The sequence below is a fragment of the Lycorma delicatula genome, chromosome 13, assembly GCF_047948215.1.
Source record: "Lycorma delicatula isolate Av1 chromosome 13, ASM4794821v1, whole genome shotgun sequence".
NCBI lineage: Eukaryota > Metazoa > Arthropoda > Insecta > Hemiptera > Fulgoridae > Lycorma > Lycorma delicatula.
Genome location: NC_134467.1, coordinates 14,969,109 through 14,993,761, shown reverse-complemented (window position 1 = coordinate 14,993,761; position 24,653 = coordinate 14,969,109). Strand labels below are relative to the sequence as shown.

Genomic DNA, 24,653 nt, shown 5'->3' with positions numbered 1-24,653 from the left:
AAATGAAATCTGTTTCTATAATTTTATAACTTGTTTGTAGACAAATGATAATTTTTTTCTAAATTTGTAATATTAGTCATAAATTGAAGAAGTAAATTCAAAAAGACTCAGCTTTTTTCTACAGATACAATCAGAGATGAAACTTAATAGTGTATATATTATTTGGAAACAAAATAGATGTCAAAACAATAAAAAATGTCAAATTTACGAAAACTGAAAAAGTTTGAAAGGTTCAATCAAACAAATGGTTAAACAATACTGATTTGTGCTTTGTTTTTTTTTTAATAAAAATTAATAGAATCTCATGTGCAAAAAATGTGTTTCATCAATAATTTTTATTTAAAATATATCAACATTTACATGACGGATGAAGAAAATGACCTAACGTGCAACAGTGACTGAATTTTTAGCCAGGATAACAACACCTACACTGTCTTTAATATTTTAGCAAAAAAAAAAAACAACCTGATTCGTAATACTCACAGGAACGTAGGCCATGCAACACATTTTTCTGTTCATGGATATGAAATACTAAACAAAAGAGAAATGTTTTATTCACATAAATAAAAAACCCAGAGGTTTTGACGTATATTAATACTGAAGATTTCAATAAATGTTTCAACAGTGTAAAAAACATTGGAACAAGCGTACCAAGTCAAAAGGAAAAACTTTGTAGATAAGAGCAGGAAACTACTGATTTACTCATTTAATCCATGCACTTTTTTCACCTACATTATTTAGATAAAAGTAGGTAAATGATTTACACGATGAAACAATTTTATTTGGACTTGTAATGAAACTAAAATGTGAATCAGAGATAAAAACATTCTGGTGCGTGAATTACATGATGGTGTTAGAGTAAATAAAGTATTTAAAACCTAGTAAAATATTTAAAAAATTCAGTTATTTTTGGGTACTCCCACACATAAAATTTGGTTGAAATGTACAAGTACTACTAAATGAAAAAAAAAAGTATTATACAACAATTTGCTAATGAACAGTTTCTTAAATGAATGATCAGCGGTGTAAGTTTTTGAATGAAACAGTCGACCAACTGGCATCAATCTATTATCCATATTAATCAGCATTCTTCAAATGTTTTTCAACAGATGACAGTATAGATGGAATTCCAATGATTTGAATATCATTCAGAATTCAAAATCCCCAACACATAAGATAAAAATTAGAAAACTCATTTTTGTCATCAAGAATATCATAAACATCTGCTAACCAAAATATACAACACGTTCGGAAACAGATTCATAAAGTCCACAATATTGTTGATAAATGGTACCTTATACTTTTTGCAAGCCGGCCTCAATAATTCAATTCATTTTTGACAGAATATTATAATGAACATAAAGTATTATATATATATATATATATATATATATATATATTTTTAAGAAATACATGAAAATTTTAAACGTATAAACTTTTTCTTGCAAAGTTATGTGATAAAATATAACTTAACTATAATAAATAGCACTGTACTAAGCCAAATATAGTAAAATGCTAATTTGTTTCAAATCATATCAAATTTCAGTAAGAAATTTTTTTTTCATTGGTTTCAATAATGTAGAAAAAGATTTTATGTGCAGACTAATATAAAATTAATCGTAAATTTACTAACAGCATCTTATAATGTGGTAAATTTTCACTAATTACTCCTGTGTATGTTATGAATATTTATACTGTTTTTTTTTTCTTTAAAAAAAGAATCATTTTTATTTAATACTGAACTAGCTTGAAATTAACAAAAATGTTCATATAGTAATGTATTCTACTGCTGAAATACAACAAATGTCCTAAAACTATAACATCGGTATACTTCTTTATTGCTAAGATTTTTATAGCGATTAATATTAATGTAGTTGAAAGCTAGAAAAACTACATACATTACACGATACATTTTTCAACTTTAAGACAGACTGATGTTAAAGAAGCATCGTAAATATTAAAGAAATAAAAAAGTAACTAAATGAGTAAATAATTAAAATAATATTATAGACATAATGAGCCTCAATAACTCTTTTATTTGTGCGATAATGTATATGACATTTTCTTTTGTTCTCGTTGCAATTCTTCTTCTACAGATATTAATCAGTTTTCCATGTGGTCTTAATTTTTCTCCATCATTGTGGAAATCCATTTCTGAATTCTCTGGTTATAGCTTCCGGTATTCCATCTTTGGATTTCATTGAACCAATGAGAATAAATTTACCTGTGTTTGTTCTAAGCATAGTTGAACTAATTCTTGCCTCAATTACACTTGCTGAGGTGTTTTTATATGATTTGTTAGAAATATAAATAATTATACGGCCTTAAGTTATTCTTTATTATTATTACTTAAAATCAGCCTTTATACCTTTTTTATTTTCACATCTGTGAAATTTTTCACTTTGGCAGAACATTTACAAGAACCAAGTTTCATAAAAATTTTAGTGTACTTTACCAGTTATATTTTTTATTTTTCTTAATAACTTATTAACAAAAATAATTCAGTTATTTCACTGAATCTTGTTTAGTAAAAAAAAAATAAAATTTTATGTCTATAATATTATTTTAATTGTTTACTCATTTAGTTACATTTTTTATTTCTTTAGTATTTACTAATTTCCTTAACATCAATATATTTGCCTTTAGTATGTCTTAAAGCTGAAAAATGTATCGTGTAGTTGATATAGTTTTTTCAGCTCTCAACTACGCTAACTATCTTTAACTGTGCTAATATTAATCACTATAGAAATCTTAGACAGTAATAAAGAAGTGTACTGATGTCATAGTTTTAGAATAGTGGACACATCTGGTATCCTTGCAAGTGAATACATTACTATATGAACAGTTTTGTAAATTTCAAGCTAGTTCAGTATTAAATAAAAATGTTTCTTTTTTAAAGAAAAAAAAACTGTATAACTATTCATAACATACATAGGAGTAATTAGTGAAAATTTACCACATTATAAGACGTTATTAGTAAATTTATGATTAATTTTATATAAGTCTGAAAAAAAAACATTTTTTCTACATTATTGGAAACCGATGAAAATAAAAGTTTTCTGACTGAAATTTGATATTATTTAAATAAATTAGCAGTTTATATAATTCAATCTAAACATACTTTTAACATTATTTAATAATGTAACAATAAAAAAAAATGAAAAACTAACAATAATAAAAAACTAATGTAAATTTGTATTATTCAAAGTAAATCAGATCTATAAAACCATAATATAATACGTAGTAAATTAATTATATCGAAGGGAATGTATATGAGATTATTAAAAAAATAAAAATAATAAAACATTAATATTTCATATAAATGCCACTAATCTGTTTATACTATTGATGTTATATCATGCTTATATAAATAAATTATTTAAAAAAATTTTTTTTTTTAATTTCAAAATGATACAGTTAAAGATTACAATAATATAAAAACATAAACATTTTAATAAATTGGATTTTTGCATAAATTTATAAAAAAAAAATTATAAAATACTGAAAACAAGTTGAGCAAAAATATAATAGCAGTAACTATAAAAAGGAATAGAGTTCAGAACTGAGGAAATTAAATTTTTATGAATCATAATGAATAAACAGGAAAAGGCAGAGTAAAAAATATAGAAATTACAATAAATCATTTGAGAAGAGCGACATAGAATACTGGAAAAACCACAGTGATGTGGTAAAAAGAAGATGGTGGAGGGTAAACTTGTAAAACATACAAAGAAGATGTAGGCGACAAGGATCTGCCTAAGAGGAAAATGGAAACAAGAGTGAAACTTTGATGGATGCAGAATTTGAAGCTTCATTTAAATTTAAACAGAAGAGGGAAAACAATAGATGAAAAGAGATTCTTTATTTCTGTTTAATAAAAATGTTAACATTTAATAAGTTATAAAGGAAATTATATTAAATTAATAAATAATTTCTGTATAATTGTAATTCAACTTTAATACTGTACAACTAAACTATCTTTAACGTTAAGGTATACTAGTTTCAATCACTAAAACATATTTCAAAGCACGTACTTAACCAGAAAGTTATTTATAAAATTGAAAATTATTTGATAAAACTATTCATCCATTAACCATTTACAGCAACATTAATGTGAATTAAGCCGGGAAATTTTAGGTGGGTTTAGAGGTATTAAGCAGTTATTTTTTAATATGTAAATTGATAATATGTAATATTTTAACGTACCATATTAGCTTAGATCTAGCTTTTTACAACAGTACATCAACCATGTGTACATATCTCCATATTACTTTACATAGATCATTCTGCTATGGTCTGTATTAAAAAATATTCTTACTTTTTTTCATCTTAAATATAAATTTTTTTTCTACGGTTGTATTATAATGTTTGAATCACAGCTGTAACCTGTTATCATAATAAGGGTCAATTATGAAACAGATTTTCATTACAACATAGAAGTTCAACCGATCAAAAGTCTACTCTTTTCATCCACTGACCAATCAGAAGCAGGTATCGTTTAATGTATCAACTATTTTTTTTTACTTTGATTTTAATCCGATTTAGTAGTTACCAAGCAGAGGTTAATTTGAATGTACGTGTAACTAAGTTTCTATATTACACTGTTTATCTTTTTGTTAATTATGTTGGATTCTAAGGAAAACATGTCTTTAACACCGATCGACATTAAAGAAAAGGCAGAACTTATAACTGATAACCTATTGTCACAGAAATATATTGTTAAATATTTTTTTGAAAAATAAAAAATATATTCCATAACCAAATCAATAATCCCAATATTTTCTCAGCCGTAGAAAAAATATGGTATGCAAGTCTCTATAATGGTCATTAATGACCATTACTTGTGAAGTATAAGATACATGCCTTGGTGAGAGTCGTAACTTATTTTGTACTCGTGAATTAATGGCTATCATTATAAGCTTGTTGCATAATGCGCTATTTCTTATGTTGAGGTACAAATTTGTGTCAACAAAGAAAAAAAATTTTTAATTATTAAATGTACGATAAAAAGAAAGATTTATTCTATTATTATAAAATTATAAATTAGAATTATTTTTTTATAAGGTTATGATTTTAAATATGATGAAAAAAATCAAGATTTTTATGACATCAAAAATTAAACTGAATTAACAATTTAAAGAAATTGCAGATCACTATTTCTATAATAATTTAATAATAAAAAAAAATTATAAAAATAAAACGGTATAATTTTTTCCTGAAGGAAAACAAATATATAGGCAGTGATAAAAATGTTATTCTATTTTTTTTTTAATGAAACATAAAAAGAGAAATTTGTAAAATTACTGAAATATGTTTCCTGATCAGTACTTGTAGAAAATGTTTGTTTCACATTTGTTTTTTTTATGTTTTATTTAAACAAGAAAAAAAAGAAAAGAAGATTAAACATAAAAATATCTTAAATGTCTATTTTAATTTTTACAAATTAATTTTCATGTAATTTATAGAAAAAATATCGAATTTTTTTTTTTTCTGATATGGCAAAGTCTACACCTGTTAAGACTTACAATTTAATAAAGGAATGTATTAAGCAAACAAATAAATATGCAAAAATCCAATTTTCTACTATTCACAAATAACTTTAAAAAAAAACCAAAATTCAATCTAATTTGAAAAACTACTTAACAAAATAAAAAAATTAAATACTGCTACAAACAAAAAATAAATCATCATCCATGGAAAAAGTACATTTACAAAACTAACATCATAAAATTAAAAAAAATAATAATAAAAGATCTACCGCCAACCATATCACAGGATAATTAAATAACAAATAATAATATTTTGTTTAATTAAATAAATAATTAATTAATAAACAATATTATGAATCAGTCAATTAATATTACAACTTTTTAAATAAATACATATTACTCATCATCATATATTAAAATAATAATAATAACAGAATACAATACATTATGATTTCAAAGTTGGCAGTACTGTAAATATTGTTATTGAATAATATCATTATGTTTAATTTCATAATATAACTAATATTACAATAATAATAATTAATTGTTAATATACTAGGTAAAAATCATTAAATATATACATATTATATACTAAATATATATGTATAAATAAAATAATGGTAAGGCAACTATGGTTTCAACATAATAGTTTGTGCAACTGTTTATTTCTAAATTATGTTTTTTTAATCTATCAAATAAAATATGTAATTTTAACGTAATATACATTTAATTGATATGACAAGAGGCTGGTCCAACTTTTTTCTTTTTCAATATAAAATATTATATTAATTAGATATGTTTTTCTTCGTTAATCCTAAAAAAACAAAACAAAGAAAAAATGTATAAGTTCTGTAACACGGTAAAAACTGAATGTATTAGAAAATGCAATAATTAAGTAAGTTCCGTCTCCATACAGAAAGCTGAAATTTGAATATTTTAATACATTGCAATATTCATTAAACATATTACTCAAGAATAAAGAATGCAGTGTTTATAAATTTCTATTCAATTTCTTGCCATTTATTTTACCTTTATAATTAATAAGAAGACGTTAAAATTAATCCAATACAGTTATTATTTATTAATATTAAAAACATATAAAACTTGTACACACTGCCAACTGATTGACAACACCTGTGACTTTTGTTTATACAAACAGTAAGTTAATTCTGTTAAATGTGAATGCATCCAAAGTTGACCAAAAAAAAAATTGGAGATGCTAATATTCAACAGTGTTTGTCCTGAAAGTAATCGGATTGGTTCTGGTATGTCGCGCAAGTGTGGTGGATTGTCCACAAAGAATTTGTCTTCCCTGGAACAACAGCGAATGAAGCCTTCAGATCCAAGTGTTGTCAAGACTTGAAAAATGCATTGTTTGCATCCATTCCAAGCTAAGATGTCTGAAAGTCAGATCCTTGATCATGGCAATGTACAAGTGTCAGTACAGTCACTCTGTACTGACAACGAATAAGATTCAGACCAACAAGAAATTGCCCATGCTGCTACATGATGTTACCCTGACAGCTCTTTTTGTTACTTGGCTGAAAAAAGACATGAGAGGACACTGATTCGCTACTGTTAAAGCTGTTCAAAAGACCATGACAAGGAAAATCCTGCAACAGTAGTTTGTGAAGAATGGAGACATCGTTGGGAGTTCTGTGTGGCCCATTTCAAAGATTATTATTAAATGAATTTACTCATACCAATAAACTAAGCTGGCAATATCAATGCGGTTACTTTCAGGATAAACCCCATTGGTCAAGTATTTATCCAGTCCTGAGATCACACATGGTAATATAAATTGTATTAAATAAAAGCATCTCGGCCTTTCATCTGGAGGTTCTAGAATTGAATCCGGTCAGGCACGGCATTTTTCTTATGCTATAAATTTCCATTTTATACTCCCATGCCCAAGCTTCCGGTTTATATGGTGAATTAATCATAAAAAAAAAAACACACTCGTAAGATTAGTTCTGGGACTGCTCAGTGCATGTATCAAGCCTTAATGTAACATCATAAATAAATCCCACACAAATACTTAGACTAATTAAAACTTAATGCATATAAATAAAAAATTTTCAGCATAAAATGTTATTTAGCTTATACCAATCAGCGTTTAGTGTTTAAATAATAAATTATTGCCTGGACAAGGAAGTAAACTACCCTGATCAGAGGCAATTCTTCTCTGTTGGTTGATCATTCCCTTGTGTTTTCCTTTTCTATCTTTATTATCTTTTTTTGATAAATACCAGAAGAAATGCATCGGGGTTGTCATTATAACTTTGTATTATCATGCAGGCAACTTCTAGTATCCAGCAAGAGAGCTGCATTTTTATGAGAGCCTAGTAGAGGAAGGAGCAGGTAATTGTGCTGGTGGAGCTGTTCCAGGATTATTTCCTATCTGCAGATTTGCACAAAAAAATCAAACTCTTGGCTGATATGATAAACAAGTAAAGCAATATTTTCTGCTCTTTATTATGATTAATATAATTTTTACTTGTTTTTTCCCTTGTAATTTTACTACTTACATAAACAAAACTTTGCAACTTCTGACCAGCCCGGTACTTATAGTTATTATTTAACCCTCTGAAGACCACTTGATGATTTTTCATCAGATTGTTTTATACTAGAAAGACCAACTGGAGATTTTTCGTCAATCTCATTTTATGTGAGCAAGACAAATTGGCGAAATCTCATCAGTGTCAAAATGATGGTACTGATCACATGTTTGGTTGTCATGGCAATCCACTAATAAAATTGAATTGTTTAAAGTACACGTGATATTGCAATTATTATTTGGATGGTAAACGAAAATTATTATTTTGATCTTAACAACTGTTTATGTTTTTAGTTTTAATTTTAACTGTGTTCACTGCATAATATGTATTGTTAGTTTGTTATTGTTTTGAGTCGGATATGGAATCATAGTTTGTTCAGAGTGAAAAGGGATGTTTTATTGTATTTATTTAGTTTTTATACAATACTGTATTTACTGGTGAATTACAAAGCGCATAGATGATCGGAGAACATTGCTTATCATTGTTTTTAGTTGTTTGTAACATTGAGATTGTAACACTATACTTATTTCATTTTAATGTTTTCTTTTCTTTTTTCCAGCAATATTTTTTAGCGAGTTGCTATAATACGGAAAATGAGGGGTGTATTTTGAACACAAAGTGAAACTGATTGGGAACTTAGGAATGTTCAAAATGATAGTGATTTGTGTACCTACAGTTATAACCTAAATTTAACTAAAATTTATCAATTTCTTGCTAAAAATCATGATTTTGATAGTAATATTGTTTCTTGATTTGAGTTAAGCACTTCAAAGTCATTGTTTGAGTTTTTTTTTTATTCCTATTTCTGGGTTATTAATCTTTAGAAAAATCTCTGAATAAGATATGAACGAAAAAACATTTCTAGTTGATAGTGCATTGGTTTATATGCAGTTAAAGAATATTTGTAATAAAAAATTTTATAAATTTTTTAGCACAAGCTAACAGTCACCATAAGGCAGATACCATTTATTTTACCAACAATAATATAAGCATATTATTTTTTTTAAACCATCTCCAAAAAAGTCTGGTCCTCAAAGGGTTAAATTACCATTATTTTTATTTACTTCCAAAACTGAATTACTCTTAACTCTCAATAATCTATCCGCATACTGCCCATTATTTCTTATTCTAAAATCAAACACTTTTATTAATCAAACTCTTAAAAAACTCCAAATTCAACAGAAAATTCAGTTTTATTAAGATAAATAATCAACTTACCGTAAAAGAAACTAACTGTTTTTTATTATTTTGCGGTCAAAAATCAATTTCTTCCATAGTTCGACTTAACCTATTACTATCAATTCGACGACGCTGACTTCTGCGTACAGCATCAGCCCTTCTATAAGGTTCACTTTTAAGGCCTAAAAGTATATCTTCTAACGCTCCATTATATACTTCATCTTGATGTAACAATTTTTTCTCTTGAACTTGACGTGTTTTATGTTTTAATTCATTAATCACTGCTTCCTGAGCAAAAAATAAATAATTTTGTTTTTTTTTTTAATTATAATTTTATTACACTAAAAAAAATTACAATGGATTAAATAAAATAAATGGATTATATAAATTAGGAAAAGATTATACAAAATAATAAGTTATAGAAGATTTTTTCTTTTTTATACATTTTTCCTGAGATTAGACAAGAAAAATTTGGCAGGACTTTTGTGACACCAATCTATGGAAATTTTAGTGGTTTAAAATCCCATAGTTAATTGGGATTTAAAAGTCAAAACCTTCATGATAAAAAAGAGACACTACCACTCTTCAACGGAGAACATCAGAGCAATAGGAATGGTACTTTTCTATAAACAAGAAAATAACAAACCAAAATACAACAATGAGCTGTCAGATCATTTTTTGACACCCAAAATTTGATGAATCATATATTTCAATATTTAGAAAATTAAATGCAATAACTTTTTTTCTTCTTATATTTATGAATGTGCAATTTTTTTTAAAAAGTCACATTTTTTTAAAAATAAAATTATCCACCTCTATCAAACTAGACAATACAACAATTTTTTTTTATATCTTGACATGATACAAATTACAAGACCACAACCTTAATATGCTTCCATTGCCATTTTTAAAAAATTTAAAACTTTTTGCATCAATTGATTTAAAATACAATTAAAAATCTTATTTGATTAAACAATATTACTCTATGAATTTTTAGATAATACTAATATAAAAATTAAAAAAACTGAATTTTCTGAATATTTAATATGTATATAAATATGTGTGCGAATATGTTTTATTAGTGGCCTCTTGTGACTGATGTAGTATCATGTACATAACCTTAAAAACCTCCCTATATAACCATCGTAAGTTTATAATTTTAAGGTAATTTCATTTTTATAGACTAAAGTAATTCTGTTTAGTCACATTAATTTAAACCCATCTATATATACACAGTAATGGAGATTTGCCGGTTGAAGCACAAATGAGTTGAATTAATGAACTGTGAACTATGAGTCTCTGTCACTGTGTGAGTTGGGTTTGAACTGAATGATTTGGATCAATCAAATGAATAATATTTCAAAAATAATAAAATAAAAATTTACATTAAATAAAATAACATGAAATAAATTACATTTTAGTTTAATAATAATGGGCATCACGTGGGGACTGCCAATGAGGCAGTCCCCACCAATCATCACCATCAACTTGTAACAAACAGGGTGCCCCCTGAGGTGCTATTTTGGGAAGTGCTCTTATAATATCTCTACAAACAATTGTGCATTTTCAAAATTCAAACAGGGTATTTGCTATTAGGTTGAAGCCTAATATTTGGACATGTCAGGTACATTCTCAATCTAACAGATCACGGTTATTTGGAAATGTTGTTATATCTTTGCAACCAATCTTCTGATTTTCAAAATTCAAATGGAGTATTTGTTAGTACAATACAAAATCATGATGGAACCAAACAAGAACAAAAATTAACTGATATACTCAAAAAAATCGAGTAGCCTGCACTACACTGAGTCGAGTTTGAGCCTGGTGAGCTCCCACAAATGATCTTTATAGAGTTAGATGACAGTACGATTAAGAGGTAACGCTGTTGGCACTAGATTTTGGATCAAGCTCACTAAATTTTTCGAATTTGACAGGGCAAAGAAGAACGACATATGCTGCCACTAAACTGTGCTTGGCTGTAATGGTGCATAAACTTCAAGGGACCACTCTAAATAGAGCTGTCATAGATCTTGAACACTCGCATCTTTGCCAAGGACCAGGCCTATGTTACACTTAATCGTGTGAGACAATTGAATAGTTACCCATTACTTTGATCCCATAAAATTGATGCGATAAAAAGTCTCTAAGGAACTCAACTGCAAAATTTTAAGAAAATTTTGTCCTTCAGTGAAAATATTTAAATGCAGTCGATGGTTCTGAATAGTAATTGTCCTGTATTAAAAAGTAATTATTCTACATCAAACAGCATTCCCCCTCCCCCGACTGCATTTAAATAATTTCATTGAAGGACAAAATTTTCTTATTAATGTAAGACCTGGTGAGAACTTAATTATTATATAACCTTACATGACTGCTATTTCTACAACATGAAAAATATATTTAAACAAATTAAAATTGTCTGAAAGTTGATAGGTCACTCATTATTTTATTTAATTAAATACTGCATAGAGTTTAGTCCTTTATTTCTGTACCTGTTTTCCTTTTTTTTTTAGTTTGATTTATTGTTGTTTTTTTAAACAATTTATTTTTTTATTTTTTTACAGTTGTTTTTTTAATTTTTGTAATTGTTTTTTTTTTCTTTTTTTCACCAGATTTGGTTATTTTTTTGATTAAATGTTTTTTAGTTACCAACCACTTAGAAATAAATATCTATTTTGTGCAAGTGGTTATTTTTAAAACTATAAAATTTTTTTTAAAGTGTATTTATTCTATGTCAGAGATAAACTGATAATTGTAAATAAAAATATATTACATACCACTTCAGTATTAGCAACATACAGTATCTCTCACAAGAATCTGGTAAGCTAGCAAAATGTCTTAAGAGCAAAATGCCCAGTAGCTTTTAATGAATAATGATTTGGTTACCTACTTTTCTCTCTAAACCTATACTGAGAACAGACATAGGTCTACAGTTACGGAGAAAGAATTAGTAAATGGTTCTTTTCTATTATACAGCTGCTAATGCAATTTGTTTGATTTTTAAAATTATAATAATTTAATGAGTAAAAATTTATTCTTTATACTAATCCAATTATTACAATAATCCACTTAATAATTAAAAACATTAAATGGGCCATAAATTAACCTGTAATCAAGTAATAAAAATTAACAAAATAAACTGAAAAAAATTTACTACATATAAAAATTACATCCATACTTATATTACTTCTTAACATACTCCCAGTATTCAAGCACTTGTATCATGGCATCAGCTTGTCTTATTTGTTCTACAAAGAATGGGAAGCCTATTACGAACCTGTATGTTCGTTAACTCCATTATCAGTTTTGAAGCCAGCCAGTTTCAAGTAGCCAGCCAATTCTTCAATTTTAAGAACAGATAAAAATCAGATGGTGCCAAAAAAGGAATGTAAGGGGAATGGTATAAATCTGCCACTTAAAACTTGTTTTTTTAAAATTTTATTTTATTATCATCGTTAGGTATTGCTTAACAGGATGAGATGAAACGACAATTTTGTAGCATGTCAAAATGGCATGCCTGACCAGGATTTAACCCGGAACCTCCAGATGAAGGGCTGAGAAGCTACTGCTACCGCTCGTACCACGAAGGCCAGAACATAAAACTTGTTTAGTACACTCTTGGTGCTTGCAGGGATGAGGACATGCATTGCTATGGAAAAAATAATCGCATTCGTTAGCATTCCATGCCGTTTAATCTGTATTGTTATGTAAATTTTTCACAAAAAATGACTGCAGTTATATATTTTCTGTGGGTATCATCCCCAGTACAGTGACAACCACATCTCATCCCAAGAAACAGTACCGTCAAGATATTCATTTCTTTTATTCTAGTACTGATGAAGAAAAGTCAATACTGCTTCAATTCTTTACATTTTTTGAGAATCTGTAAGCCACTTCGGTAACCATCATGCACAATACTTACAAAAACTCAAACTGTCTTTAACAATTCCGTAAAGAAATAACCTGAGATTTGAGTTAAATTTCACTGAGTTTAGTGATTGTGAAGTAGCATTTACCCATATATTCAATTTTTTCATCACTCACAATGAAATGTCCTCCTCTTTCTTCCTTGTTGTCCTTGAAGACCCTCCACCACCCCCTCTGTTCATAGCCCTTATGGCTTTCCCGAAGGTCATCTTCGAAACCTCAGCTTTTGAGATATATCAGTCCACTTCGGCCAGGATGCCACCAATGTGAACGCCATGAGTGACATTCCCATTGGTGTACTACTATTTAAAGAACTTAAAAGAAAACACATCCTACCAAGTCTAAAGCAAGACTGAAAGGACTTAACTAAACTACCTACTCACACATTAGTTCACCCTTCCCTGAATTTTCTGCATCATTTTCTCAAAAAACCATCACTCATTACATTATTACCGTAAACAATTCACACCCGACAGTGGATCTTCGTTACCCATTGGTTTGCAAAAGATTAATGATGTTACATACCTTACAACTGCAAAACTGCAACAATCACAGCTCCATATTTCACCAGATACTATTGATCAGTACAGAACAAAATGGTGACCGACTATATGTGGATCAATATTTAAGCTTAGCTGATGTCTACTGTGGATGCGCTATGTTCCTACAGAAACCGGTTTGTTTGTAACCCCCGACCAGAGTTATTTTATAAATAGCCTATGTAGAATGAAATGCAAATTGTGAGTCGCCAGAACTATTTAATTGTATTCAGGATAGATTAAAATGGGTCCTCATCATCAATCAACCACTGCTATATGAACTCACTGAATTAGCTTTTTACGTGTTGGAGAGCCATAATGTTTTTGGTTCACCATTTTCCCAATTTTGTAATCTTTCTATTGTGAGTGTATGAATGCTTTTTACCTGGTCAACAAAATCATAGGGAACAAGAACTAAACATCACTAAAGCAAGTTTGTTTACTCTACTTCTGAGTGATGAAATCAGAAGGCAATGTATAATAACAGATGTCATCTATATAAATAGAATCTTATGTTTATCTTTATAATTAAACTTTATTTTTGTTAAACATTTAATTTTCCATCATTTATATAATGTGTCTAAATGATACTAATGTTACACAAAACTTAAAAATTCTAGGGCACCCTCATAACAAAAAAGGACCAAATAAATAAATAAACAATATTTTATTTATAAATAACAATAAAAAAATATTTAATATTTTTAGGCTGCTTGTCTGATGGAGAGAAAGATGATTATGAATAATATGTATTGTGTAGTAAATTTATTATTAATAAAAAAGAACGCTGTGAAAAGAAATGTTACACAAAGAGCATAGAATCAGACGAATTGGCTTTTTACAAAAAAAACAGAAAATTAATTTTAATAAAAAAAAATACATTACCTGTTGCCTCTTTTGATTTAATTTGTTTCGTTTAATGACATCCGGACAATTAGGATTACCACTGCCATTATGCCTTTCTGCATCTCTTGCAGCAGCTTCTAACCTTCTTCTCTGTTCATTCTCTTGATCTGCAGCCTAAAAATTAAATTAGGTTTCTAAATATCACATACATTATTAATTATATCAATAAAAAATTATAAAATATAAATATCAATTATCCAGAAAAAAATTCAATTTGCACACATTTTCAACATTGCCACTAAGGCCATTGAACAGTGATTTGTTTTTACTTAAGGCAAATATTTTTAAGTAACAACATTACATTGAAATTCACTTATTTTTACTGTTTTTATTTGGATGTAACATTTTTTTGGTCAATTTGATGGCCCAGCGACTGTAAAACCAGATTTGATTTTTTTAATACTAAGAAATTACAAGATAGTGAATTTGATCTACAGATTTGTGAAGTATACTTTTAAAGGTAGATAAAAGAAAAAGAAGTTAGAAGATGGACCAAGATGTTTAAAAAATGATAAGAAAACATGCACGATAAGCTCAAAGGAGTTGATAATCTTTAGCTAATAATAACTAAGTACATTAGAATTAAATAGTCATAAACAAGCCCCAATATTCAATGATCAATCTTGCTATTAATTGTGAAATATTATATAAACTATGACATGTCATCTAGAACAAAAAGCATAAGATGTTGAATTATGGCATTTTTTTTTATTCCATATTAATATTCAGCTACACTGTACAGCCATCTTATAAAAATCTAATCACACTATACAAACATCGGGTGAGAAACTTAAAATCAAACCGATACAGACTGAACGTAGTTGCAACATGTAATAGTTTACAAATGAAAACATAAATTAAATTACATTCTGTATATTTACACTAGCAAAAATTTATACATTTACCGATATTTTTTGAAAAGATGTTCTAAATGAATGATTTGCACAAAGATTCACTTTCGTGCTCGAGTGATCTTATTGAAGAATGACCTGACACAACCTTGTCAATCTCATAAATTTCTTGTTAAATATTTGCCTTCAGTTCATCTATAGTGTGGGGATTTAATTCGTTACTCTTCAAGTAGGCCCAAAAGGGAAGTTTACAACTAGACAAATCTGGGGAACAATGAGGCCACCGCACTTTACTGACAGTTCTGTAAAAGCTGCACGAACTCCTACTAGTGAATCATTTGATGTGCAACACGTTGTTCCCTCTTGTTGTAAGAAGTTGTACACTTTTTAATGATTTAATTGAGCATAGAATTCTTTGAAAATTGGTAAGATATTGTTTTAAACTGACAGTCTGATCTAAAAATATTAGCCTCACTATACGATTACCAGGAACAGCACAACATATACTGATTTTCTCATCATGAAGTGCAGAATCAAACATCCAGTGAGGATTTTCAGTCATTCAGTATCTTATGTTGTGCAAACTAACATTCCAAGATAAATGAAACTGTCCCTCACCTGACATGAAATACAGTATAGTCTGCCCACTGACAATATTTTTGATAAGCCTGCCGCAATAATTAGACATTTTGTTTATCCATTCTCCTAAGTTGTTACATAATGTGATTTTAAATTTAAATCAATTTTTGAACTAGAAATTCTTCTTTGAATATTGCAGCTGGGTTCTCTGGAAGGTCACCTATTTCGTGTTTTTGAAACTGACCATCATTACATGCTATTTTTAACTGAATCATGTATGCTGCAGTTTGCTATAATGCCATTCATAAATTTTTTCATGAATATTTGACATGTTTCTTGAATGGCTCCAGAACACACAAAAGCTTTCGGTATAAAACCCTTTACTCAGTCGAAATAGACTATGCACTGAAGCATAGACGATTTACAACTGAAAACAATATTCAAGTGTAGTAATAAACACAACCAACAGTGGTGCTAATAGTAGCAACAATGGTAGCAGCATTGAAGCTGACACTCGGATAACTGCAGTTCGAGCTGACTCAGTTCAGTTTTAAGTTGCTCACCTGGGTATAAGACAATTGCCACCCACTTTCAGGGACTCGGCACCTAGTGAGACATGACTCTTTTAATACTTAAGAAGTTTTAATCAGTATTTTAATCATTCTAACACATTGCATGATTAAATCAGAAAATCATTAATGATGCAGTTGGTTGATTTCTATAAAAGTAGTACAAAAAATCTTTTATAAATGTCTCAACAGTGGTGGAGAATATATTGTAATATAGTTTAAAGTTAGGAGTGTTTTGTAAAAATATAAATTAAAAAAAAAAATCATCTTTTTTTTTTTAAAAAAAAAGCTAAATCCAACTTGCTTTTTGGGCACCTTTATGCATATATAAAGATAATGTAATTAAAAAAAAAAAATATTGTCCTTGTTTCAAAATTTAAGCATTCATAAACATAAAACTCATGAGATGGATGAAATGCTGTAAAGGTAAGTACAACGTACTTTCATTTACTTATTTTTTTCCAGGCAACATCTAGTTATAGTCGTCATAATTTATTAAAAAAAATACAAAGCCTGACCAGGATTGAAACTCAGAAACTTCCAGGTAAAAGATAAAACACTTCCATTCTGCCGTAGAAGGGTCAGGATAATAGATTATATTCCAAGCACATTCTAATTTTAAAAACCACAAAAAAATTATATTTTCACTAGAATTAAAGCAGCTCTAATTATTACTAATGAAAGCACTCTCAATAATATCTATAAAAAATATGAAACAAGAAAAAATTTTCAATGAAATCAAAATTTAATTTCATTTATCTTAAGAATATTTTTATGAACTTTTCAAGTGACATATTAATAAAGGAAAACTAGAAATATAAGAATTTAAGACTTTTGAAATATGGTTTTACAAGCAAACACCTAAAAATTAGATAGGTTGATAATTTTTAAAACTAACAAATTTTTAAAAAAATTTATGGAAAATTTTATAATAGAGTTTATAAGAATAAAGAATCGACTGCAAAAAAAAACACAAACTGAAATTTTCATTTTTATTTATTTTTTTCAAGGAATAAATTTAATCTTAGAATATTAAAATTCCTGGCAGCCTAAATCAGTAGTATAGAAATCACGAATTGAAAACTTGCAGTTGAATGCAATTAGTAGCTGAAAGCTACTAGGAATTTGAAATATATATAAGGTGTAGCTAAAAAAATCTGGTCCACCAGATCAGGTGGACCAGATTTTTTGTCTGGTCCACCAATCCACAGGATTTGTCTGTAGATCAACAGACAAAAGCCTGTGTGTGAAGGTCAAATGGCACACTGCTTTGTGATGTGACATCCTCTCTCACCAGTCCTGCCATCAAGTCGACTACGGACCCCTTAGCTGGGTTGTGGCCTTGGTTTGTATCGAACCTTGCATCTACAGCTCATTGGAAAAATGTTAAGTGTTTTAAAAGAGCAATGCGTTAATGTGAAATTTGAAAATCCACCGCAAAAACTCATTCTTTGTTAAAAGAAGTATACAGTGATAAATTTTTATCATGCACTCTGAATTTCGAATGGTTTAAACGGTTCAAAAAGGTATGAGAAGAGGTTGAAGATGACCTGTGTCCAGAACGATCATGTTTTTTGACATCAATGGGGTTGAAATTGGGTACCTGAAGGTCGAATTATGAATCAGCAATACTACCTTGAGGTTCTAACTACTTTCCATGAACGAGTAAGAAGAAAGTGAACTGAAATGTGGAAAAACAAGTCCTGGATTCTTCAACAGGACAACGCACTGGCCCATACTGCGTTGTCTGTCAAGACATTTTTGGCCAAGCATGGGATCCCAGTGTCAGAACATCCACCCTATTCATTGGACTTTGCCCCATTGATTCTTTTCTGTTCTCCAAGGTAAAATCAGCAATAAAAGGAATGAGATTTGAGACAGTTGAAGGTGTAAAAAATAAAGCGACAAAAACCATGAACATGCTTTCTGAAAATGACTTCAAACACTGCTTTCACCAATGGAAAATTCTCACATGGAGCAGTGTAGGAATCATGGAGAGGAGTATATTGAAATGGATAATGTTAAAATTGTGAAAAATAAAGTTTTTTATAGTATTAATCCATTTTTTTTTTTTTTAGCCACACCCGTACATATGAACACCAGAAAAATAAAAATCTACAGGCTTTTTACTTTTAATAATTTTTACAGCTTTATTGTTATGAATTCAGTACCGTGAAGAATTTCTTAAAAATATTAATACATATTTAAAAACAAATTTCTCTTTAAAAACTAGTATTTATGATGGATTTACTTAACCTGATGTGGATTCCTTATTTAGAGGTATATAAAGTCATAACTGGTAGAGATAATTAAGAATCAGTGAGGACAGAAGAAGTGAAAACAAATCGTAAGAGAAACCAACGTTTAGGAGGATCAGAAATTAAATGTCCTGAAATGAATTTTTTGAATTTCCAAATCAATAAAATATAAATGAAAGATAATTGCATAAAAAAAAAAGATACAAACCTTAAAAGCTCTTACAAATCTAACAAGCAATGAAAAAAAGGTCGTTGCATTTGTAGTACGTGCCGGTTCACCAAAAAATTCTACACATTCAGTAAAACTATCTTGAGCGACTCTACAATCAGCTTTTAATCTTCGTAATTTATCTTCTGAATTATGTAAGAAATCTTTTAAAACGGATGGATTAGTTCGCTCTTTACGTACTTCAGCTTCTTTTTTAACACCTTCCATATTTTTTTCTAATTCATTAACATCGATAATTACATTTTCCAATGATACTGTAAGCAGAATAAATTAAATTAGTATAAACATTAAAAAATAATTTTCAAAAAAAAAAATTAATTTTTGGTTAAGATGCCAAAGATATCCAATATTATTTTAGGACAAAATTTTACAAGAAAAAAAAAAAATATATATATGTACATGCAAAATATCCATATATCATTTGACAGACAAGTAATCCTGAATGAAGGAAGTTAGTTGACCTATAGTAAGTTGACTCAATAAAAATAATAAAGAAATCTCACACATATTAAACATAATTGAGTAATACACAAAAGAATTCTACTAAGCAAAGAAGCTTATATTTTTTTTTTTTTTGTCTTCAGTCATTTGACTGGTTTGATGCAGCTCTCCAAGATTCTCTATCTAGTGCTAGTCGTTTCATTTCAGTATACCCTCTACATCCTACATCCCTAACAATTTGTTTTACATATTCCAAACGTGGCCTGCCTACACGATTTTTTCCTTCTACCTGTCCTTCCAATATTAAAGCGACTATTCCAGGATGCCTTAGTATGTGGCCTATAAATCTGTCTCTTCTTTTAACTATATTTTTCCAAATGCTTCTTTCTTCATCTATTTGCCGCAATACCTCTTCATTTGTCAGTTTATCCACCCGTCTGATTTTTAACATTCTCCTATAGCACCGCATTTCAAAAGCTTCTAATCTTTTCTTCTCAGATACTCTGATTGTCCAAGCTTCACTTCCATATAAAGCGACACTCCAAACATATATTTTCAACAATTTTTTCCTGACATTTAAATTAATTTTTGATATAAACAAATTATATTTCTGACTGAAGGCTCGTTTCGCTTGTGCTATTCAGCATTTTATATCGCTCCTGCTTCGTCCATCTTTAGTAATTCTACTTCCCAAATAACAAAATTCTTCTACCTCCATAATCTTTTCTCCTCCTATTTTCACATTCATTGGTCCATCTTTGTTATTTCTAATACATTTCATTACTTTTATTTTGTTCTTATTTAGAAGTTCTTGTTCTTGTTCTTTGTTTTGAAGCTTATATAGAAAATAATACCTGTTTATCAATGAGTGTCATACCAATCAACGATATTGGCAAATTCAAGGTTAGCCCAATGCTAAGTAACTTGTTTTTCATACCCCATGTGTGTGATTTTGAAACTTTCAAATCATTTTGTGATATTTTGAAATGAACAATAAAATTTTAAAACCTAAAGCATGCAAACTGATACCTATTTTGTTTTTAATTTATTGTTTAAATACCATAATCAAAACGTTTTGGATAATTTGACATGAGATACCATGCTGCGTTTACTAAGGAAAGTGAAGAGTGAATACTGTTGTACATCAGTATGACACTAAGCCCACCGAACTGCATGATACCTTCAGCTTCACCCTGTACACTTCAAGCACTGGCTGTATCATAAACATCATTACTCTCAAAAAAGCAACTCTGACTAATATCTTATTTTTCAAGTATTTTACATATGTTACATAAGAAAGACAGAATTGAAAGTATGTAGCAATAAATAAATGTATTCCTTCTGTTCAGAAACATAAATTGCCTATATTCATAAGGGAGCTTCAGTTTTGTAATATAAAAAAAAAAAAAAAACTATATACCAAGTAAGATTCATGGACAGATTAAGAAAGTCTATGGCAATGTTTATGGGATGAATCAACAGTGCGACAGCCAAATGTCTAGTTCATTCATGATTACATAAACATGATTTACAAATGTTGATACATTTATCACACAGGTCACGATTTACGACAACCATAAAAAATTTTCACAGATAACTTGTATCATAATCCACACAATAGTACCATTCATCTGAGGTTTGAAAAAATTTATCTGATATTGTTTCTAAAACAAACTAATGCAAAGTATACGGATGTTATTCTGCTGTATTTCAAACCAATATAAAAGGGAACTTTTCATGCATAACATGACAGGCAACGAAACTTAAATTTTGTGTTACATCAAATTACAGAAACCCTGAATCAATGGAATGTAATCACTATTTAAACCCAAAAGAAAAAGAATATTAAAAAAAAAATCATGATAACAGTCTGCTGAAATTGAAAAAGTCTCATCAAATTTATGGTAAAAAAGAAATGCTGACATACAGAGAAATGCAAAAAGAATTCAACTAAAAATTCAGAACTGCAAGAGAAATCTACCACCTACTGGTGTGATTCTTCACAATAATGATCATTCCACTACTCCTGGCCAAACAAAACATCTCCTTGAATATTCCATATAGGAATTTTCTATCGACACATTTTTACTACAAACTTTGATCCCTAGTAATTTATTTCATGAAACTTTACTAGGAGAGATAAGTTTAGGAAGCAGCAAAAAACTGAAGGAACCCTCCCTACATTTCTGAATGAATTGGTTAATGAGTAAAAAAAAATTTCTACATATTAAATTAAACCAAAATTTAATTACAACATGTTAAATGAGGATGAAAATGGCTAAGCTGTGAATAGATGGTTTTAAAAAAATTCTAACCAGTTATTTTTTGTAACTCCTAGTAATTACCCAGATATCACCTTGATCTGCAAAGAAAATAAAACAACCTATGTCTTTGACTTAATCATTCCAAAAAGTACATAATACCCAATCAACTCTGCATGGAAAAATATCAAAATATTATAAGGTTAATAAAGAATTAAAAGGGATGTAGAATCCCTTAAAGGGAATTTAAAGGGATGTACAAAGGGCTGTAGTAGTTATTCTCACTGCGGTGTCAGAAACAGAAGTGATACCAAAAAAGCTTGTGTCAAATCTGATGAAAAATGCTGATACATAGGAGGTCTGTTCAGAAAATAACTGAATTTTAGTTTTTTAATCTTTATTATTCATTTTACAGATCTTGCCCCTTCAAAGTATTCCCCTCCCCTGTTCACACACTTTTCCCAACGGCATTTCCACTTCACGAAGCAGTCCTGTTTAGCTTCATCTGAAATTGTCTTCAAGGTCCATGATCAATTTGCTTAATGTCTTCAATAGTCAAAACGGCATCCTTTCATCACTGATTTTAATTTTGGAAATAAGAAAAAATTTCAAGGACCCAGGTCTAGTGAGCAGGGAGGTTGAGGGAGGACAGTCATCTTTTGGCACAAAACTGATGAATTGACAAAACTGAGCATGTGGGCACATCGTTGTGTTGTAGGAACCGTGAGTTGTCTCACTCACAACTCTGCTCTCTTTTTGTGAATTTTTTCACATAACTGTAGTAAAACACTTTGATAGTAAGCACGGTTCACTGTTTCACCTTGAGGCAAGAATTCAAAATGCAGAATTCCATTAAAATCGAAGAGACAGAGAGCATCATTTTGACACTGGATTGAGACTGACGTGCTTTCTTGGGGTGGAGATCCTTTGCCAATCCACTGTGATGATTGAACTTTTGTCTAGATGTTGTAGCCGTAAACCCAGCTTTCGTTTTCCATTATGATCCTTTGCATGAATGTTTCATTGTCATTGTCTTGTTCAAGAAGTTACCGACAAACGTCCACTCAATGTTCTTTCTGATTTTCGGTCATCAAACGAGGAACAAACTTTGCTGCAACTCGATACATGTTCAATTTTTCAGTCAAAATGTCTTTGCAAGATCCAATGAAGCTGCTAACCTCTTCTGCAAGTTCTCTGACAGTCGATTTGCACGCATCAGATTGTTGATTATCTGAACATGTGTCATCAGTTGAAGTCAAAGGCCTCCATATAGAGAGACATCTTCAATTGACTGACGAACATTTTTAAATCATGAAAATCATTCGTAACATTGTATACAACCCAGAGCATCATCTCTGTAAACTTGTTTCAAGAGATGAAACGTTTCTGTGAAAGTTTTCCCCAGTTTCACGTAAAATTTTACATTGTATCGTTGCTCCTGAAAATCGCACATTACAAAAATTGCTGCACTCAAATAACAATAACATGAAAACTAAATAATGAGATATCAACCATCCAATAACATGCGGTTACAGAGGAGGTTTATGTGGAATACAATGCTGCCAACCGCACATCATTAAATATCTTTGTTGGTGCGTAATTAAAAATTATTTAATAAATTATTAAGTTATTTTCTGATCCAGCTTCAGAAAGTTATCTTCAAAACATAGAAAAATTACTACAAAAAGTTACTACTACTACAACTTTACTTAAATGAAAGATAAAAATAAATAATAATAAGAAAATGAAAAACTTACCAACAGCGGCTTTATCAATATACATCAATTCAGAATCAAAAGAAAGAAGATCTGGAAATTTATCACGTACAGTTGTTGCAATATAATGTAATAAACAAATACGTTTATCGCTTGATTTTGTATCTAAAAGAGTATCAAGCGATTGTAATTTAAATCCATATGCTGGACCACGTTTAGCGCTATTTAAATAATTACCGAATGCTAATACTAATTCGAGCATACGTCTCAATTTTCGTGAACCTTTGACTGAACTTGATGCTGTTATTATTGCATGTACTTGCTGTAAAAAGAAGTTAAAAAAATTAAAAAATGAAAGAAAACTCAAAATAGATAATAATCAATTTGAATTCAATTTTTTATTTAAAGTTTAAAGACATAAAAATGGTTTCTGAGAGATAGAAAATCATGAAGCTAGATTAAAACATTAAATTTTTTAATTAAATGCAAATACATTACTTTAAATTTAAATTGCTTATTTTTATACCAAAGTTTAGACATAGATATTTATAATTTTTTTTTATTTGCAGTAGCAAAGTAAAATAGTTTTCTTTATTATCTTGAAATTTACACACGTGTTTATTAAAACATGTATAAATACGATTACTATCATTTTCACATGACTAACAAATCATCATTCAGGCAGCACTCAAAATTCTTCGGGAATTAAATTGCCATATCCTTCACACTAACAAATAATTAATCTTTTATGCTGTGACTAATTTATATAAATTATATATTTATATTTAATTATAATACATAATATAATTATATATTTATATTTATATAATTTATATAAATTTTAATTATCATTATTATTATTTTTAATTATTTCTGTCATAATTTGATTAATGTTGTTAAATGTAACATTTTACGAAAATGAAATTGATATTCAGTATAGCCAACTTAACATTTTGAATTGTCTCTTAATTTCATACAGAATTAAATAAATTTTCCTTTTCATAGACTATGTCAGTTCATTTTATATTTGAATTAAAAATTTGTAAATTTATGTTTAAGTGATCTAATCTATTATTATTATTTTGTATAATCACTTTCTATTTTCTCAAGTAGTTCTGAATTATTTTTTTATTATTTTTAGAAATAATTATT

At 28.7% G+C, this 24,653-nt stretch overlaps 1 protein-coding gene across 1 annotated transcript in view; it reads right to left on the bottom strand.

The window, feature by feature from the left end:
* Positions 1 to 6,119: 6,119 nt before the first annotated feature.
* Frl (formin-like protein) overlaps positions 6,120 to 24,653 on the bottom strand; it is a 289,290-nt gene continuing 270,756 nt past the window's right edge. The window contains exons 16-20 of the mRNA XM_075381411.1: positions 23,544 to 23,823; positions 19,064 to 19,338; positions 14,578 to 14,712; positions 9,266 to 9,514; positions 6,120 to 6,303 (exon numbers count right to left, since the gene is read on the bottom strand). Coding sequence (XP_075237526.1) covers positions 9,302 to 9,514; positions 14,578 to 14,712; positions 19,064 to 19,338; positions 23,544 to 23,823 — 903 coding nt within the window. The 3' untranslated portion in view covers positions 6,120 to 6,303; positions 9,266 to 9,301. The remainder of the gene's footprint in view (positions 6,304 to 9,265; positions 9,515 to 14,577; positions 14,713 to 19,063; positions 19,339 to 23,543; positions 23,824 to 24,653) is intronic.